This window comes from Pieris napi, chromosome 24 (assembly GCF_905475465.1).
Source record: "Pieris napi chromosome 24, ilPieNapi1.2, whole genome shotgun sequence".
Classification (NCBI taxonomy): Eukaryota; Metazoa; Arthropoda; class Insecta; order Lepidoptera; family Pieridae; genus Pieris; species Pieris napi.
The window spans coordinates 488,140-508,257 of NC_062257.1; the positions used below are offsets into that span (position 1 = coordinate 488,140).

The window sequence follows — 20,118 nt, forward strand, 5'->3', positions numbered from 1 at the left end:
CTATGGCAACCAAGAGGCCATAAAAGAAACAAAGGTAGGCAATTTAAGAGGTGGGCCGATGAAATCGTGGAAATGGCAGGAAAGACTAAGACCTGGACGAGATTGGTTTACAATAAGGAAACATGGAGGACAATGGGGGAGGCAAAGGCCCGTAGGCACACAGAATCAGTTATCATAGATTAAGGAAAATAACAGTTATAATGTATATTTTTTATTCTGATATAAGGCTATAAATAAATAAATAATTATTTCCATGCAATCAAAAACTATTTTTAATAATGCCGAAAAAGTATAACTTCTTACGCGCGTACATAAGTACACGCACCCTTTTTTGTTATTTATGATTACTGAAATGAAATGTATAATATTTGTTTATTATAAATAGGAAGTTAATTCTGACCGAATTCCTTGTTCAATTCACATTACAGTGTAAAATTACAACCAATTAACTCTTTTCTGATCAAGATGTCCTGGATTTGATTGCAGGTTGGTCACTTACATAATAAGTAGTATCGGTAACCGTTTTCATAAAATTGTTAAGGATTTGTACGGGTTTATGTTACCTCATATTTTGTATTGCGACAGTATGTAGTGTACAATTGGTAGCGCCGAATCTTTAAGCAACTAATTATGTTGAATTTCCTACATAGGGGTCGTTCAAGTATTACGTAAGCAGATTAACTGCAATTATTCCCCCCCTTCCTCTTGTCAGCAAAAGTGAGCAAAGCTCTCAAAAATAATAGTACCTAAACATATTAATTTTTTGTAGGAATCCTCGAAAATGCATTTCGTTTTCAAGCATAGACAATTTATGTGTAAAGAAGCAAATAATTACTGTTAATCACCAAATATTAAATACCCCGCACCCCTATAGTGCTTACATAATACTTGAACAGCCCCGACACTCCTTAACTAGGTGATTGCAACATATACAAGACCTAAATATTTTAAAGATATTTCAACTTCTAGGATAGATCCTAGACAGTACACAGAGGTTTTTTAATGACCCTCAATCGAAAATTACAGATGGAAAATGGAAGCTTGACAGACACAAAATACAGTTTGCTATAGATCTTTATTATTTACACAGCAGTTTTTAAGGATATATTATTTTTTTATTTTATGCACAATAATACATACACTATTATGTTTTGAATGAATATGATTATAGATAAAAATATATATTACATCATTTATGCTTATAATAGTTATTCTTTATCTATTGCTAATAATTCCGTTCGGGCTATGCAGTGATAGATAAGTTGTTTCACACCCGGCATCCAAGTACCAACTATACTGACATGGTCTACCATCAAGGCTTTGTGGATCTCATCAGCTTTGGAAGGGTTGTCATCCTTAAGGGCTGAAAGAACAGGGAATTATAAGTGTTTTAATCCTATATTTTGATGTCTTTTATTTATTTTGTTGGTAGATCACTTATTGACTTAAGCTTCCTGTACTTATTATCAAAAGTCAAAAATCATTTGATCATATAGGTAACACATCATGTTATTTAATTTAATGTATTATTAAAGTTAGTGATTTTAAAGTTCCTCAAATCTTTCCTAAAAAGTGTTATTTTGAATGTTTTTATATGTACCAAAGGCTTGAAATTGCCTGCTGAATTCAACTAAAATCATCTTAATAACAAACAGTGCTAATAATTATTGCTTTATAAATTATTAAAAAACAATTGTTAAAATTTATTACCTTGAGTTAGTTCCTGCATTTTTAACTGCACCTGTGCATTTATTTTTCCATTTGTCCACATATCTTCCATGGCACATATTTTCTTTCTTATACTCTCTACTTTAGTTCCCAATTCAGTACTGTTATTTAAAATATCTAACAATGTTTCTTTTACATTATTTAAGGTTTTTTCACTATCAACCTGCATATTTTCTTCTGTATTTCCATATATAGTTTTTTGTACAGGAGGTGGCAATATTGGAGTAGGAGGTAATGCTGATAGCATTGGAGGTAATTTCATAGGAGCTGGGGGCAAATTATCGCCATTATTTGATAGTGGAAAAGCAACTCTTTTGTTTAATCGGGGTTTATTTGGTGTCGGCTGTTGCGCGTTGTATGTGAAAGTTGGTGGATCGTTCCAACCAGGATCGAAAGACACTAAAATTTCAATTTATTAGTCGAAAATAAAACTATGTATTATATTAAAACTTAAAATATGCTTTGCTACATTACCTCTGCCATTTGATTCAGGAGGTTTATTGATGTTGTCCATGACTAGTACACACTTAGTGATATAATGATAAAGTTCTGTTTTTCAAATTATTATGTATAGAAATACAGAAACAGAATGTCCTCTAATCTTTACTTAAATGCTATCTTATAGACTGTTAAGTGTTAGCAATAAACTAGAAAGTGAAAGAAGAATTATTGCAAAACACTTGCAAAATTTGAAATTCAAACCATATTATATTATAAATTGAAACTTTTTCTATTTTGAAATGTGAAGTGTAACTTGATGATGTAAAATGATTTTGCTTACTTGACAATGACAGTAGGTTACAGGTATCAAATTATAATTATATTATATATTGTCAGTTCACTCACTTCACAGTTGACATTTGTCAATACTAAAATCAGCGAAGGGTCGACAGGCGTGAGGCGACTAGTGCCGAAATTTAATTGATAAATATTTATTTAAGCTGAAAAATGGTGTTTGTAAAATTATTTCACGTTTTTCCAATAGTATTTTTATTTATAATATGCATTTCCAAAATATCCAAAGGTTAGTGTTTCAGTAATTTATTTTAACTGGAATTATTCTGAAGCGCGGTGTTGTTTACAACTGTGCATGGTTGATAATTACGTGGCCCAATGTTAGGGGCGGAATTTGAATGAATATATGTTACCAAACCCTGGAAATCGAATAGAAAAATAATTTTCTCTTATATATTTTAGCGTCACGGGCTGAATTTGTAACATGCGGCACAATGTTAAAGATAATGAACACGGATTTGCGTCTTCGTCTTCACTCGCACGATGTCAAATACGGCTCCGGTTCTGGCCAGCAGTCGATTACAGCTGTGGATGTAAGTGATGATCATAACAGTCATTGGCTAGTGCGACCAGCTATGGGTGAAACTTGTAAAAGAGGGTAAGTGTATTCAACTATTTCATGCTTTCCTTTTATTATTATTTTACTTTCTTGAACTTGTACATCATATATTTGACTCTACTTTATCTACATTGATATTTTTTTTATCTAGTGACATACACTATGTGGCAGACAGGACATCAAAGCGCTTCATATATATTTCAAAACCAGTGACTTCAACCCTTGATCACGGCATCAGATTCTATACCTGTTGCATGATCATTTGCTTTTTCCGATTTTGGATTTTTTCGGACTAAAGCTTGCTAGTTTCCTCACAATGTTTTCCTTACCTTGTGAGATTAAATGTGCATATAGGCAGAAAGCACATAGGTGGGCCTGGAACTTATGACCTAGAGATGAGAATCAGTGTTAAAGCCACTAGGTCAACATTGTTCTTTATATTAACTGTTATAAATATTTTTTATGATCTAGGTCTCCAATTAAATGTAATACCAACATCCGGCTTCAGCATGTAGCAACAAAGAAGAATCTACATTCACATTACTTCTCATCGCCACTATCAGGAAATCAGGAAGTGTCAGCATATGGTGATGATGGTGGAGAGGGTGACAGTGGTGACAACTGGACTGTTGTGTGCAACAATGACTACTGGAGAAGAGATACTCCAGTCAAATTAAAACATATTGACACAGCAGCGTAAGTAAAATTCTCAATAAATGTTAGACTAGGAGCAAATGTTTGCAACAAATTTATTATATTTTCTAGTTTATAAGTTTTGTGGCAAGTATTTAAATAGTTAAAGCTTAATTTAATTTAATTTGTGGATATGTCTAGGCTTTAGAATCTTACAACTATTTAACTTTTAGGTATCTGGCTGGGTCAGGCAGAACATTTGGCCGCCCGATCAGTGGTCAAGGAGAAATAGTTGGTGTTACATCTCAATATGGGGCATACACTGACTGGCAAGCAATGGAAGGATTATTTGTACATCCCAGTGACCTATTACCACACCAAGCAGCAATACATACTGAATTATAGAACAATAATTGAAATTTTATGTTCATCAGATTACAATTTATATAAATTTTTCAAGTTTACCAAAGATTGAATTAATCATCACTGTCTACACCTCTGAAAAAACTTATTTATTATTTTTTAAGATGCAAACAATTTGGGTTCAATAGGACTAAACACAAATGTTTTATTAAATCTTATAAGCAAAAGATGCTGCTGAATGCACAACTTTGTGAGAATAAATTGTGATACAAATAAATACACAAAATTTTACTAAAACCTTTATTGTCAAGTATTATAACTACATGAGGTAATTAACCTCCGAGAAATGTTGCTAAAAATGCAGTGCTTCAACATCGAAAAGTTATCATACTTACATCTTCCTATCAACAATGCTAATTCTAATGTTCAAATCTAGACTAAAAATAGCTAAGAAGTCTAAACTGATATTTCTGTGAATTTTTTCATCAGAATTATAAGCAAGTTCTAATGTACAACTCCTTAACCACTCTTAATATTTACTAACCCTGGCATCAAAATACCAATTTGTGACCGATACTTTAAAGTACACAAAACGCAACCAATTATTATTAATTAAAAATAAATAAATGTACTTTTTTAATTTGGTCAATGGCAAAAACCTGGATAAATCTACAACTATTTGTAGTTTTAGCATAAGACAGGAACTTTTGACTTTCAATATTTTTGATTGTCTAAATTGTGAACATAAGAATTATTCCTTTCCTCCCAGATTGTACCAATTCATTGCATTGAAGCACACAAACTTAAAAAATAAGAGTTTATAAAACTAAAAACAATACAAAGGATCGTTATATCGCACCAGTGTTTCAGTCATGATGCTTTTTGGATAAAAATATTATGTAAGAGTGAAAATTTTTAAATAATTAAGAAATCTTAACTTCGTACATCCCTCTAATGTGATGACCAATCATAATCTCTTTATGATAAAACTGTTTCTGAATTATAAAGAGATGGTTATAAGAAATTTATAAAGCAAGCTTATGGTAAGATTAAAATTAAAGAGTTAGCGCTAAGAACAACTCAGTAAAAACTTAGACTCAGCTTACAAGTGAATGATGTGAATAGAAACATTAGAGTTTGATGAAATCTTGCTTAGCATGCACTTAATAAATACTTAGGCCGGAAGGAGTATGCATTCTAAGTTGAGACTTAGCCCTAAGGATTGCTTGCGTATTGTCATATTCAATATCATAATCTTACTTTAAGTCAACTTTACAAATTTCAGGTAACCTTGTGCAAATTAAAAAAACCAACCAGTGGAATGTGGAACAACAATGTTCTAAAAATTCTTAGTAAAATTGATCGCTAATATGAAATAAGTTGGCATTTAGGGACCAAGTCTGCTATTCTGTACGATATAGATCCAAATAATTTGATCATTTCTCAGTCATTATAAGGTAAATTTTGCGTTAGTTATATACAGGTTTTTTTTACACAACTAACTTAATACAAATAAAAAGTTAATATTGAAAATTAGACTTAAATTTCATTGGTGCTTGCAATCCAAATTTTTATTATTATAAATCAAATTTAGGGTTTTTGTACTTTTACAAGTACATCAAGGCACTTGCTGAGATATAATATAGTTTTATTGGTATTTGATTGAAAAGAAAAATTTCTTGAGTAAATTTGCTATCGCCACACACTTTCACTTCGGGTATATTTAAAAAATTACCTCCGGCTATAATGCTATCTACTAAATGTTGAATAATGCGAAATTGCCGAACTACTGCTAGTATTTGAATATTAGCGTCGAGCATATTTATATCGATTTTTTCAGTACATTTTCATAACAGACTCGCCCTCTTTACTTACGAAGCTAATTCGATCGTCTATTGGAACCCAATAAAAAATTAACCGGGTAACATTAAAAATATCTAAAAATATATTTCAAAATCTAATTTAACATAACTTGTTCGTTAAAATACTGTTCATTTTTTCTAAAGCATATTTGAGATTTGTGTAGAGTTTCTTGTCGCAGCCGTGTTCCTCGATCGTTGCAAATCTGAATGTTCTGAAGTTTTTCTCTACATCTATGTATGTCACCGCTTGCATAAGCGGACACAGAATGATCTTTGTGTGGTCTTGGAAGTTTATCTGTAAAAAATATTGAAGTATTGTTAAATGTAGTCACAATTAGTATTTATGATACTGTTTGTTTAACAACCAACAACATCAAACCGTTTCGCAAATCTCAATCAATTGTTCAGAAAGGGAGATGCTCAAGAATCTTCAGTCTGACCTGAGCCATGAGGCTAAGGTCGGAGTTACTCTGCTTGCGCGTTTAAAAAAAAAAAGTTTATTATGGAACATAAGATACATGTATCACTTATTCCACGTCATTAAATTTGAATTTGTAGGCATCCCTACTCATCGGCAAAGAAGACAGAGGATGTAGGCCGAGAGAAAAAGCCGGCGTAAAAAACTCTCGGTACTCTTTTAAAATAGCAAATCATCAAACAACACTTATTTTAAAACAAATATCGCAAATAAATTAGAAGTAGCCTGTCTAGCACTAGTCCCAGGCCCTTTTATTAACTAGATAATCGTTGACTTTATAGTAAGCCTTTTTATACAGCTTTTCTTTGATACATTTCTTAAATTTAACTTTAAAATTTAGAGTTTAACATCATTATAGTAATTGTAGGTGTCGCTACAAAAATTAACCTCTTTTCTCTTTGAAAGTGACAAATTAAATCCAAGGCGTTCAAACTGTTTAAAATGAAAATAAAATCTTGGCGAAAGTATTTAATTTAGTAGAGATTTACTTAAAAGTACTACATTTGGTTCTTTTATTTTGGTATTTTTATTTAAATGAAGGAAACATTATCAAAATGATTTACCTGTAGCGTGCCATTAGTCAGGTACATGATAACGGCCAAAGTGGTTCTAAACCATTGGTGGAGGTGAGGCAATCGAGACAGACCGTCACTTTCCCGCACTGACACAGATGCACCTGTAACACAAGTTATTTAAAATCAAACCGGCTTCAAACCCTATTTTAAGTCACTTATATATAATGTATATGCCTACTCCAGAGTTTGATGGATACCCATGTCTCACAAAGTACTAAACTGATTTCGATGAAACTAGGTTGGGGAGCGTTCAAGTATTACGTAACGCAATTTTTGAAGATTATTGACCCCCCCCCATGTAACTCACTGTAACGTTTTACAGTACCCAAGTATAGTAAAACGTTTCATGACCACCTAGTGACTCTTTAGTTACTATTATATGGTGTAAGTAGAAAATAATATTAACAATACGCGTAATTCAATCCCTGTCCCGTATCGTAACGTTTTACAAAAGGTTTGTTTGTTTCAATGTATCAATGTTTTTGTATGTAGCTTAAGATTAAATAAAAAAGAAATTCAAGGCAGGCAAAAAAGTTTCTTCCAGATTCAAATCCAGTTGTTAAACTTTACACCTTTATTAATTGTCTGGACGATGTTTATACCATAATATGAAGGATGGAAGACTTTAAAAGACAAGACGTAAGCCTCATACAACTTTTAATTTGTTTAAATAATGTCTCTAAGTTATTAATTCCAATGAGGCATATAAAAGCTAAAAATATTTTTTATTATACTATACTAATATAATAGAGAGTAAAGATTTGTATTATTGTAACACAAACTTCTTCACATATTAAAAAGTACTATAAGAATGCTACATTATCTGAGTAACAGATATTTATTTTCATAGTATAAAAAAAAATTGCAGTTTGATTTAATATAGCTTTTAGTGCATGATAACAATGTTTACCTGCTTTCATAAGATGTTCAGTCATGTATCTTCTGAAATAGGTCAAGAGTTTCATCTTCTTCTCCAGCTCCGATGGGTATTTGTGCATTGTCATATACTGCTCTTTGCCTTGTCGGTCAATGTAGTGGACGGTACTGGAATTATTTTATATAAATGAAAATATGGCCTTATCGTTATTATTAATTAGTTATGTTACAAAAAATCGTATTTAATTTTAGTTTGTGAATTGTTTTTTTTTGTTTCGAACATAATAATACTACATATTTAGTTGAATTATTAGAACAGACAACCTAGTATGGGCCGCGTCTTGTTAATACCCTCAAATCTCAAAAAAACACAAAAAAATTGCTAAGTATTTGTTTTGTTTTTTTTCTGTTCATTTATAAAGTATTTACACCAATAAAAATGAAATAACCCCTGCTGTCAAAATTTTCAACATTTCAACATGAACAAACATTGAAAATACCGTAATCGTAATTTTGGGGACAAACAAGGGTTTGCGGTCGAAAAGCTTATGGCAACATGATATACTTTTACTTTTTCTGTTTATAATATGTTAATATTTTAACGTGATGATGACATTGTTTTTAATGAGAATAGATTTCTTTATTTATTTTTTTATGTGGAACCAGCTGCCCACAGAAGTATTTCCGAACCAATTAGGGTCCTTCAAGAAAAGAGCGTACCAATTCTTGAAAGGCCGGCAACGCACTTGCGAGCCTTCTGGCATTGTGAGTGTCCATGGGCAGAGGTATCACTTAACATCAGGTGAGCCTCCTGCCCGTTTGCCTCCTATTACATAAAAAAAAAAAAACATTTTAATTTTAATTTAAGTAGCTGTGTTAGTCGTAACCAATTAATTCGTATCCGTAAACCATACAAAATTCGTTAAAAAAGTTATATTTAAATCCGACCCAGTACTTCTAGATAAAATATACTCACACTCCATTAGCAAGCATAATAAGCTTGGTTGTATCATTGAACATGACTCCAACACTTTCATCACACAATTGGTATCCGAAGCCATATTTGTCACTATAGTCAACCCACTTCCCGACCCACACCAATGGTTGAGCTGCAGGGTCACTCAACTCGTCAGTCAGGCACTCGGGACGACATTTCAGCTGAAAGAGCATTATATTATAAAGTTAGACCCGTAATGGGGCATGGGAAATTTTAATTGATGACATTATAAGAAATTAGTTTGATATATTGAATGTTTCCAGTCACCAAATCATTTCGGCCTCTATTCACGACAATCTTTAGTTGTTTCGGTTTCTTTCATAATAATTTTATTTGTGGGTGGCCCAAAACCCAATTGCAATGAAAGGCGAATAGTATAATTAAATAATAATAATAATCATTATTATTAATATTCATTAATAACTGGCAAACTCGGCGAACTCCGTTTCGCCACCAGATGGCTTCGTTTTATGTAACATTTCGTTTGGTGATCCCGCTTTTCTGTTGAAATTTTTCCTGAATTTTCTTTGCTATAAACCTCACAGAGCCCGAGACCTTTACAACGAATGCAAAACCGTGGAAATCGTTTCGTGCGTTCTGGAGTTATAGCGTCAGGAAGGAAAACCCGACTTATTTTTATATAGTAGATTGAATAATATACTAAATATTATTAAATTATAAACGTTAAATATTTGTTATTAATTATTTAATATTTAAAAAAAATAAAGAAAGCCAAAGAAGTATAACTTCTTACGCGCGCACATAAGTACACGCACCCTTTTTATAAATTTGTATTAGGGAGCGCGTTCAAGTATTACGTCACGAAATTTGTAGAGATTATTAACCCCCAAGTAGCGCGCCGTAACGTTTTTTAAATTTTTACATTACCCATTAGTAAAACGTTTCGTGACCACCAGTGACTCTTTATACCTAAAAGTTACCATTACGTGGTGTAAAGTACTGAAAAGTCGAAAATAATATTAACAATAACGCGTAATTCAATCCCCGCCATCGTAATGTTTTACGAAAGGACAAAATTGGTTACGTTATACTCGAACGCTCCCTTATGTATAATTCAGTGTAAGTAAATAAAAAGGACAAATGATAAATGAATTTTATTTAATAGAATGGCAATTACCTTGCTAGTGAGCAACGAAGCAATTTGGTCCCGAAGCGCCATAAGGTTCTGCCTGTGGCCGGTGGATTCCACTGCTCGGAGCTCTTCTGGTGGTTGGGGCTTAACTGGCGAATCTACCGCCATCATGTCTGGAAAATTTACATGTATATGATAAACCCTTTAAAAAAAAAATTGTATCAGAATTTCCTTTTATCTAATCTTAATATATATAAATTACGTGTCACGTTGTTTGTCCGCTATGGTCTCCTAAACTACCGAACCGATTTCAATCAAATTTGCACACCGTGTGCAATTTGATCTAACTTAAAAGATAGGATAGCTTACATCTCAATTTATACCTGCAATATTATTTTATTGCAAAATATTTGTTTATTATTTGATAGTCACAATTCTAACAGATGGCGCTGTGTTGAAAGTACCAACGTTTCACATAAGCTACAATTTAATGGCATAACCACCAAAAAAGCATGGTAGTCAACATGGCTGGTGTTCTCCTGCCGATTCTCTTGAATAGTTTACTACTATGTAATATAACAAAAATCTTAGCCACAGCAACGCTTGGCCGGTCTGCTAGTTGATTTATAAAATGCCGAGTATTTGAAATCTTGTATTAGGAAATAGCGAAACATCTTTGTCGAGTCTTCGAATTTTTTTTGGTTGAAAACTTAAATTTCAATTAGAAAAAGGATGGCAAGCTAAATTTCCGATTAAATTAAATGTCTTTTACGCTTTGTAATAGGGATATTTAAAAAATTACGTCAACGACAAGTGCGCGGGCTCACTTCGGGGAGATGGGGAGGAATTCGATTAGATGTTAAAGACCTAGGAATAGAAAATTGCATACCGTCATAGTCGTAGAATAGTGACGGATCTGACAAATAGTAAACTTTACAGGGCAGCCATTTCAAAATAATATTATCATGTTAGTTTTTGTCATAACTATTTTAATTCATATTCTATTATTATGAAAATTGGCATACAAGCAATTAAAAGGGTTTGTTTTTAAACAAAATAAAAATAATAACATGAAATTACGCAGTTTTCTAGAAAAATTGCATGTTTCTATCAAATCCGTCACTTTACCGACGGATTAATTTGAAATTTAATACACGTGGATTTTTTGAAGTTATACTTCTTTAGGCGCGTTATGAAAAATTGATGAGAGTGAAATTTTACGATTGCGCGCGCACCGTGACACAAAGTTGTCAGTGTGATTATAGCGTGCGCGAGCGAGATGGGAATAAGACAATCTATAAGTAAAAAGAAATAGAATATGCGTGAAGTTCGAAGATAGCAAATTTTGAATGACCATATTCCATAATGACATTTACCTTTTAAACAAATAAAGGAGTTTTAATAATTTTTTCAAAGAAATGTAGCAATGTTTTTTCACAAAGACCTATTGTTACTTAGTTAAAAGGTTATGAAACATACCAAGTTATTAAATTGAATTAATAATATAATAAATAATAATAATAATTGTTATTAATATTAATTAATAATTGAATAATATACTAAATATTATTAAATTATTTACGTTAAATATTAATTAATTATATTTAAAAAAAATAAAGAAAACCAAAGAAGTATAACTTCTTACACGCGTACATAAGTACACGCACCCTTTTTTTTTTAAATGTAGCCAAAATATTTAGTCAATGCAATATCCAAATATGATAAAAAGTGGATTTTGATGTTTTTTCAAATCCGTCATTGTTCTACGATCGTGACGATAAATTTTAAACTTACCATTACTGTTGACTTCATTCAGTGGACGTCTATGTATCGGCTCTCCCTCGATCAACTGGTCAAGCCGTGGAGCTGTGGTCAGACAAGAAACTGGCAGAGCTGCTGGCATTATCCCGGATGAGAAGAACTCATGCTGGAGCAATTTGTCCACAGAGGGCCGGAGGGTTGGGTTCGCTTGGAGCTGCAGGACTATCATTGAGGCAGCAGGCTTGCGGAGAGCCGATGGAATCCTGAAATTGTTATTCTATTTATGGAGGACCAAGACCTTCCTCTATTAAATATAGTGTATAGTTGAGGCCTGAGCACGATCTATGTAAATTATAATGGATAATTCTAATTTTTAATCTTAGTTTTAAATATTGTTTCTCAGTAAGTGAATTATGTATGCAATTATTATGACAAATAAAGTTATTATTAAACCAAAAAAAAGTAACTGTTTAATTTTGTGTTCGAAGAGAATACGTGTACAGTAATCCCCCCTATAACGCGATTCCCCCCGCCCATATAATGCGAATTTTTGCCCATATTACGCGGTATTTCTCAAGATACATTTCTGTAGTGTGACATTAAAAACGTGAATTTTTCACTATATTACGCGGTATTTCTCAAGATACCTGTAGTGTGAAATTTAGAATGATTTGTCAACTCCATAATTAGTTTTGCATACCTTTGCACATTCAACTGTGTTGTTATAAAATTAAACTAAATATCTTAATTAAATTGGTGTCCTAGTTTATGAATTGTTAAAAAAAACGGTTTTACGTGAATACTACTACAATTGTCTATAACGCGTTTAACGCGTTATATGAGAGATTACTGTACTATACAATTTTTTTTATATTAGCATCGTGAAGGCCCGGGTTCGATTTCATTGCAGGTACGTAAAAGTGACCGAAAGACGCAAAAGTAAATTACATCCTCCAGTGAAGTGAACAATTTACTAGTTTTATTAATTCCTTCTATTAATATTAACTAAATTTTAGGCGAAAATTGAATACAATGTCTAAGCTACATAAGTTAAGTGTGGTTAAGGTGATATGAATCATGATCTGTGCAAACATTGAATGGTACAACATCGTTAGCAGAATATTAGCCTACTATGTTAAGTAGGTACTTCACCCTTAATTGGTCTCCAGATAGATAGATAGAGATAGACCAATTTCTTTTTGTTAAACAGGTCTTTATGAATGAAATCGTCAAAAACCATGTCTTAGGCCCTTTCTCCACTGCTCCGGTCCGGCGTCGGATACCGAAATGAGTCATGAGAAAAATATCGGAAGGCCGGATTGCACTTCTCCACTATATCCGATCCGACAATAAGCGATACTTGTATATTTATCATGCAACACTTCTATTAACTAAAACCCATATACTTTATTTTATTAATAAAACGTTCTAAATTCTGAATATTTTATTGCTCTGGCAAGTTTATTACTTTATTTATATTGTCTATCTTAAAATATTATAATCTCCTTAATAAATAGTTCACTAATACTATGGTACAAAAATATAAATAAATAGCAACATAATTTGGTTTGGTCCAGGTTATCCGATGTTTGCTTTGTTTGTATCCAGGTTTGCTGATGAGTAGGGATGCCTACAAATTGAAATTTAATGACGTGAATAATAAGTGATACGTAAGTAAGTGATGATCTTATGTTCCATAATAAACATATTTTATTTTTTTATTTTATCCAGATTCTTTCAAATTAAAGAAACTATAAATAAACATGTGAATAATAATTTATAACCTCTTGGATACTTCGATATACTTGGACCGATAAAACACCGCGTTCCGATGTAACAAGTTATCGGATCCTTAAAAACCGGATGCCGGAGTAGTGGAGAAGCACGTAAGTACTGTTGTGAGTTTCTAAATCGGATCGGTAATTAACGGTTGCCGGACCGGAGCAGTGGAGAAACGGCCTTACAACGAAGAATCGAAGTAAGGAGCACATATAATCATAAAATCGTGAAACAAATATAAAATTGCCTAGAACGTATCAGGGTTTTAGGAATCGGCACATAGCACGAAATATATAAGCATAGTCAAGGGTGTCGCCAGGACGGGGCAGGCTGTCCCAGAAAAAAAAAACAGTTTATTTATTAATTAATAATTACTTACTCTATAGTGTTTCCCAACGAGGCGCTACGCCCCTCAGGGGGGCAATTTGATTGTTATAAAAATTATTTGGAATTAGAATTTCAATTTTTTATTATATAGATTACTGTGTATCGTTAAGCTTAGGTTTCCTAGAAAAGCGGTGCCGCTAACCAACGGCCGTCATTTTACGGTTGTTAATAACGGCCGTCTTTAATTTTTAACATAATGAAAAAAAAAAACGATAACGCTCGTCCAAGTCACATTTCCACTCATTGTATTAATTAAATATGGGAACCGCTATGACGGCCGTCATGCAAATGACAGCACCGCTATTTGACGTTACGGTGACACTCAACGTTCTCTAGGAAATTAACTCCGATGTTATTTATAGACATCGTATGGGTGACGTCACCAAACGCTATATTACGGCCGTTAGATAACGGCACCGCTTTTCTAGGAAACCTAAGCTTTAGCTACTTCGTAGTAATTTCCGCCCAAAACGGAAAAATATGATAGGTATCATTTGTTTCATTAATTTAACGATATTTTTTTAATAAAAGTTATGTATGTTGAATAGAGGCATGGCACAAAAAAAAGGATTGTGTGGTTTTATGAAAACACGGTAACAGTGAAACTTTTTTTCACATTATAGACATTTAACTAAAATTTTATGGAATATTATTCCATTAAGGGTATAAAAATCGCTTTATCAATGATAATGGGAAATAATAATAATATTTTTATTGAACTCTGTGTCTTAGAGAGTTCGTCATACATAATACTTAACAATTATTTAGATTATATACACATATTAAATAATAGTCTATACACAACAAAGTCAGCTGCTGCGAACTATAGGCGCCGCCATATTGGCCTTGGCTGCTATGACGAGCGCCTTTCACTTTATCCCTACTCCGCGGCCGACCGTCACGCGACATGCAACACACGACGAAAAAGTTTGACACGATGTAATAAAAGTTTCACTTTAAAAACGTTGGGAAACACTGCTCAAACTCTATAGCTACTTCTAGCCCCTCTCAACAATTATCCGGCGACGCCCTTGAGCTTAGTTAAGTTACACAAAAGCGTCCCTTCACCAATGTGTAACAAATATAACCTGTATTCTTGTCTAAGTGTGTTATTGTTGATAACGGCCTGTGCGTATCGTGCACCGAGGGTTTTCCATGGGCCACAACACACCTCTATTGCCATGCTTATCCCCTCACTGTGCGGCAAGGAATATTAACCCATAATTTATATAAATAACTAAGAACGAAATAAAATGTATCTATACTAAAAATATTCTAAGTAAATCAACTGTAACCTAAATTCTTTAAAGGTAACAGCTGATAGTTTATTTATTAAAGTTTACCACACCATAATGCTATATCTACATTATATGTTACAATCTTTTGTAAAATATATGACAAATTTGGCAAACATAAATATTACAAAAAATAAAATACTATAAAAACATTACACTGCCAGTTGTAGAATTTATTTTAACAATAAGCAAAAATTTACTAGTAAAAAAGCAGATTAGGCTTTTAAAATTGAATAGTTTAGAACAAAAGACGAATTGTTTCCCAAATGTTTCGTCTTTCGTGTAACTATGTTACCAACATTATTTGTATTATACTGTTACAGGGAATATAATTCAAATGCAATAGTACTATTATCATGAGATGGAAATACTCTTTTTATGTAATTGGGTATTGGAATTTATGTAATTGGTGTTCTTGCAAGTCATACTATCTAAATCTAACTAATCTAATACAGTCGAGACTATTGAAATTATGTCTTATGGGGATCATAATTCCTGCTACATGTCAAAATATATATATATATATACAATGAAGTCTATAATAGATATTTTATAAAGGCAGCCTTAATAAGACAAGCAATTTGCAAGCTTGCCAAGACTAAATGTGAATGGAATAATACCCAAATGGCAAAAAAAAAGGTTTAAAATACATCAGGTACACTGATAAGCACTATTTAATTTATTCACAACAAAAAACAGTTACAAAACTGTTTTAGGCTTTAGGCTTTATCATTTGTGTTTAAATAAATGACATTTTACAAATAAATTTCTCTGCATTATTTCTATTAAAACTGGCAATGACTTATAAATATATACAAGTGCGAACACTATTCCATGTCTTTCAGATGGGATATCATAATTTTCCTAAATATTTTTTCATTAATACCTAAGTTACTTGCTACATTGATGTATTTTGCTAAAAATGATAATTGGTTCAGTACGACATCAGTTACTCATTAAAATTTCTTTAATTATAAAATTGGTGTAATCCAGTCACGCCTACAAAATAATAATATCCTTCACTTACTTGTATTCACACTTCTTTATTCTCTTGTATGTATCTTGAAGTGTGGATGTCTCAAACGGCGGCTTGCCCACAAGCAGCGTATACATAATACAGCCTATGCTCCAAATGTCAACTTCAAACGAGTGTCCCTTCTTAGTCAAAATCTCTGGTGCAATGTAATTTGGTGTACCGCAAACAGTCTGCTTTCTCTCTCCTATTAAAATATAATTTTCTTATAACTTACATACATACACTAAAAAAAGTACAACTATCACATGACAGAGATGTTTTCTAAAAGCATGTGCATAAGATCTTACAAAAATTAATGAAATTGCTAATTGCTATCACTTTCTATATACTTCTTACAAATTTTATATGTAACAAAACCTTTTTGAAGTTGGTTTATTAGTAAAGGGTGTTATGCCCATCAAAGAGACATAAATTTTATGCATTTAAACATATTAAGCAATAAAACACCATAGTGGTTTAAAGTCTAAGTTCAAATCAAAACAATTTAGCTGGGTTCACATTCACATGACTATACATAGTGTAAAACACAAGCAGATTTAATTTCCAACTAAATTATCAATAATTCCACTTCCATTTCCACTAATTCATATATCACAATTGGTTCAGTTGTTTTTGAGATATAAGTGTCCAACACATGTCTGAAGGCAACATATGTTACAAGTTATAAATAAATAGTACTAAGGATGTTTGAATAAGTTACCTTCATATTCAATTTTGGCAGCTAGACCAAAGTCACCAATCTTAACATGCAAGTCGTCATCAAGGAAGAGATTGCCCAATTTCAGATCTCTGTGTATAATACGCTTATGGTGCAAATACTGAACACCAAGCAATATTTGGTGCATGTAAAACCTTGTTTCCGGCTCAGTCAAGGCTTTTCTCCTCTTGTGCAGTTCCATCATCGACTGTAACATAATTAATTGAAACCTAGATCTGAAAACTTGACATAGGCTTTACAACTTTGTTTAAAAACTGTATAAGTGTTTTATTTTTGTCTGTTGCATAGTTATTAATATCCTGAAAGCTGTATGCATGGACATATGATAAAATATATTATATATTAGGTCTATGCTTTGTACTACTTTGTCACATCAATCAAATTATTTTACCTTTAAGTTAATAAAAAAATTAAATAACTCTGTTGTCACATGAGGACTTACCCGTTTCTTACATAGCTCCAATAAAATATATATGTTCTGGGAATCTTCAAAGAAATTGTGGAATCCCACCACATGTTTATGTAGAAGTGATCTATGGATGGAGATCTCTTGAGCAGTTTTCTCTTTTTGGGTCTTTTTTACAAGCAGTTTTTTGGAAACCACCTTGCCTGCCCATACTTGCTCTGTAGCAAGATCTTGCATTTCGTAACATTTTGCGAAACCCCCCTAAAATAAATTAATTGTTTTTGAATTAAGAATTTATTCTAGTGGACAAATGTGTTTGTGTTGTTTGTGATTACAATTTTAAATTATGATAACAAGCTGAAGCAACAAGTATCCATCCTTTGACTAAGTAGTAAATAAGCAATAAAAGATACAAATGCATTTAGTTGTATTGTTTTTTTTTATATATGTAATTTATGCACATTCATTAATTAATTTCTACAAAACATCAAACCCATTCTTAATAGAACTCTAGTATGTTTGAAAATGCATTTAGGTTATTAGGAAGTAAAATTTGATGTTCATGGTTTTTTAGGTGTTGAACAATTAGAGCAGGTGCAAATCGAGATTATTTTAATTTATAGTGATAATTTAAAATTAGATATACTACGTTTTAAATGTACTAAAAATTGGTAAACGGGTAGAAATTCATTTGCATCACGAAAAAAACTCAAGCCGTTAGAAGTTAAAACTATTACCACCAGATGCTAACCTCTTATACCAGTTTGCTTATAATTAAACTTTGAAAGAAAGCATGCAAAGTTAAGCTAAAATATAATTTAATTGATTAAAATTTACACTTTAAAGATATATGATAGTAATTACCTTTCCAAAAAACCGTAATCTTTGGTAAGTACAGCCAGTCTGGGGATCACGAATAATTTCCGGGATTTCTTTCTTGTCATCTTCTTTCATTGAGGTCATTTTTAAATATAAACTAAATAAAATATAAATTAAATCAAATAAAACTTTAAATTAACAGCAAGGTTGTAACAATTGTTGACACATTCACAAAGAGAAATTTTCAAACGGCAAATCGTTTGAAATCTTGTTGCTTTGCGTTGAACGGTTCAATTCATATTATTTCAGTTGGTTCAGTAACCAATCAAATTTGAGTATTTATGATGTTAGTTATTATGTTGCCATTATTAAAAAAATTAAATATTTATAGTATAGTAACGCCGCCTCGTATATCATGATAGTCTGTGGATCATTGTATTATAATATAAAAGTAGCCAATATAAAATATATTCTTACATATTTGTAATTTTATTTATATTATGTTGTATTTTTATAATAATCTTTAAAAATAAACAGGTAACTGTAAAATCTAGGTCCCATTAACAGATTTGTATAGTCTATGGGTACAATACAAACGAAATTGAATTAAATCTATGACCTATAAAATAATAAAGTTGATTAATATTTTATTGTAATATTGTATATAATAATTATATATTATCAAGTTCATATTTTGATTTTCTAAAATTTCGATAAAATTAATAACCTCAATTATACATGTCCAAAGAATAATCGTGAGTCTTGACAATTTATTTAGACTGATGGTCTAAGGGTGAGATCTATAGAGCGCACTTAGACTTTGCTCAGACTTAACTATAACCATTCTTTACTTTTTTAAAGGATAATAAAGAAGGTATTGCATGAAATGAAACATCAATTTCTGTATTAGCTTGAGCTTAGCTTAATCTCACCGTTAAAATGTCTATAAATATACTAAATCATAGTTTAACCTTAGTGTTTTTCGTAAGTAAAGTCTGAGCAAAGTCCAAGTGCGCACTATAGATCTCACCCTAAGATCCCGCTATACAACGACCTTCACCGAGATGCTTATTTAATGAAACTTATTTTATATATAATTTAATATGTCAATAAATATAATCCATATGGGTTGCCTAGCAAATTTCAGTCCAGAGTATGTTTAATTAATTTAAAAAAAAAATATTTTTTTAAACATTTCACCGGTATGATTATTAGATAAATTCTATACCAATCGAAAGTATGAAGCCCATAGAATATGCAAACGTTAGGTTGTTTTTAATCAATTAATTATTTATGTGTATATTTTTTATGTGACACTAAAGTATATATACATCTTTGGTATAAAAGAAGGTTAGTGATACATATATAATACTACCCTGATTAAAAATATTGATTGAAAAAAGTTCAAAAAATTTACTACAACATGCAAATTATAAAAAAAATTTTTTTTTTAAATATTAATTAAACATACCCTGGACTGAAATTTGCTAGGCAACCCATATGGATTATATTTATTGCCATATTAAATTAAATATAAAATAAGTTTCATTAAATAAGCATCTCGGTGAAGGTCGTTGTATAGCGGGATCTTATACTATGATATATTAAATATTCTCCAAGTATTCCAGAATTAACTGTGTGTACAGGTCCCCCTTTTAATTATAAAAAATGAAAATTTTAACTTAAAAGCGATAATACTTTCATTACCAATATCTCATACTACAACAACCATAACCACTTAAACCAATTTTCGGCAATCACGAACAAAACATACAGTTGCTCGTTAGAATTTGCTAGGCATATTTTATTTCAAATAACATCCTGTGAGCTAATGAAAAACTAAACAGTTGAAGTTTCTGGGTTTGTTTTATTAGTTTTGGATAAAATCCATATTTTAATCATTGGCTTAACATAATAAATCAGATATTAGCAAAATAATGAAAAGGGATACCACAGAC

At 31.7% G+C, this 20,118-nt stretch overlaps 3 protein-coding genes across 3 annotated transcripts; 1 reads left to right on the forward strand and 2 right to left on the reverse strand.

Moving 5' to 3' along the window:
- Positions 1-1,056: 1,056 nt before the first annotated feature.
- On the reverse strand, positions 1,057-2,489 carry LOC125061730 (steroid receptor RNA activator 1-like). The gene is made up of 3 exons (XM_047667306.1): positions 2,203-2,489; positions 1,711-2,127; positions 1,057-1,363 (listed from the first exon to the last, which is right to left on the reverse strand). The coding sequence occupies exons 1-3, from the start codon at positions 2,240-2,242 to the stop codon at positions 1,209-1,211; spliced, it is 612 nt and encodes a 203-aa protein (XP_047523262.1). The 5' UTR covers positions 2,243-2,489; the 3' UTR covers positions 1,057-1,208.
- Positions 2,490-2,607: 118 nt separating this feature from the next.
- Positions 2,608-4,355, forward strand: LOC125061729 (stromal cell-derived factor 2). Its single transcript, XM_047667305.1, has 4 exons — positions 2,608-2,752; positions 2,926-3,121; positions 3,554-3,778; positions 3,949-4,355. Exons 1-4 carry the CDS (start codon positions 2,677-2,679, stop codon positions 4,118-4,120), a joined length of 669 nt encoding a protein of 222 aa, XP_047523261.1. The 5' UTR covers positions 2,608-2,676; the 3' UTR covers positions 4,121-4,355.
- A 1,645-nt stretch (positions 4,356-6,000) lies between these two features.
- On the reverse strand, positions 6,001-18,457 carry LOC125061728 (serine/threonine-protein kinase polo). Its single transcript, XM_047667304.1, has 10 exons — positions 18,206-18,457; positions 17,378-17,602; positions 16,918-17,122; positions 16,209-16,401; positions 11,754-11,983; positions 10,005-10,132; positions 8,846-9,027; positions 7,904-8,037; positions 6,982-7,094; positions 6,001-6,235 (listed from the first exon to the last, which is right to left on the reverse strand). Exons 1-10 carry the CDS (start codon positions 18,302-18,304, stop codon positions 6,041-6,043), a joined length of 1,704 nt encoding a protein of 567 aa, XP_047523260.1. The 5' UTR covers positions 18,305-18,457; the 3' UTR covers positions 6,001-6,040.
- Between the last annotated feature and the right edge of the window lie 1,661 nt (positions 18,458-20,118).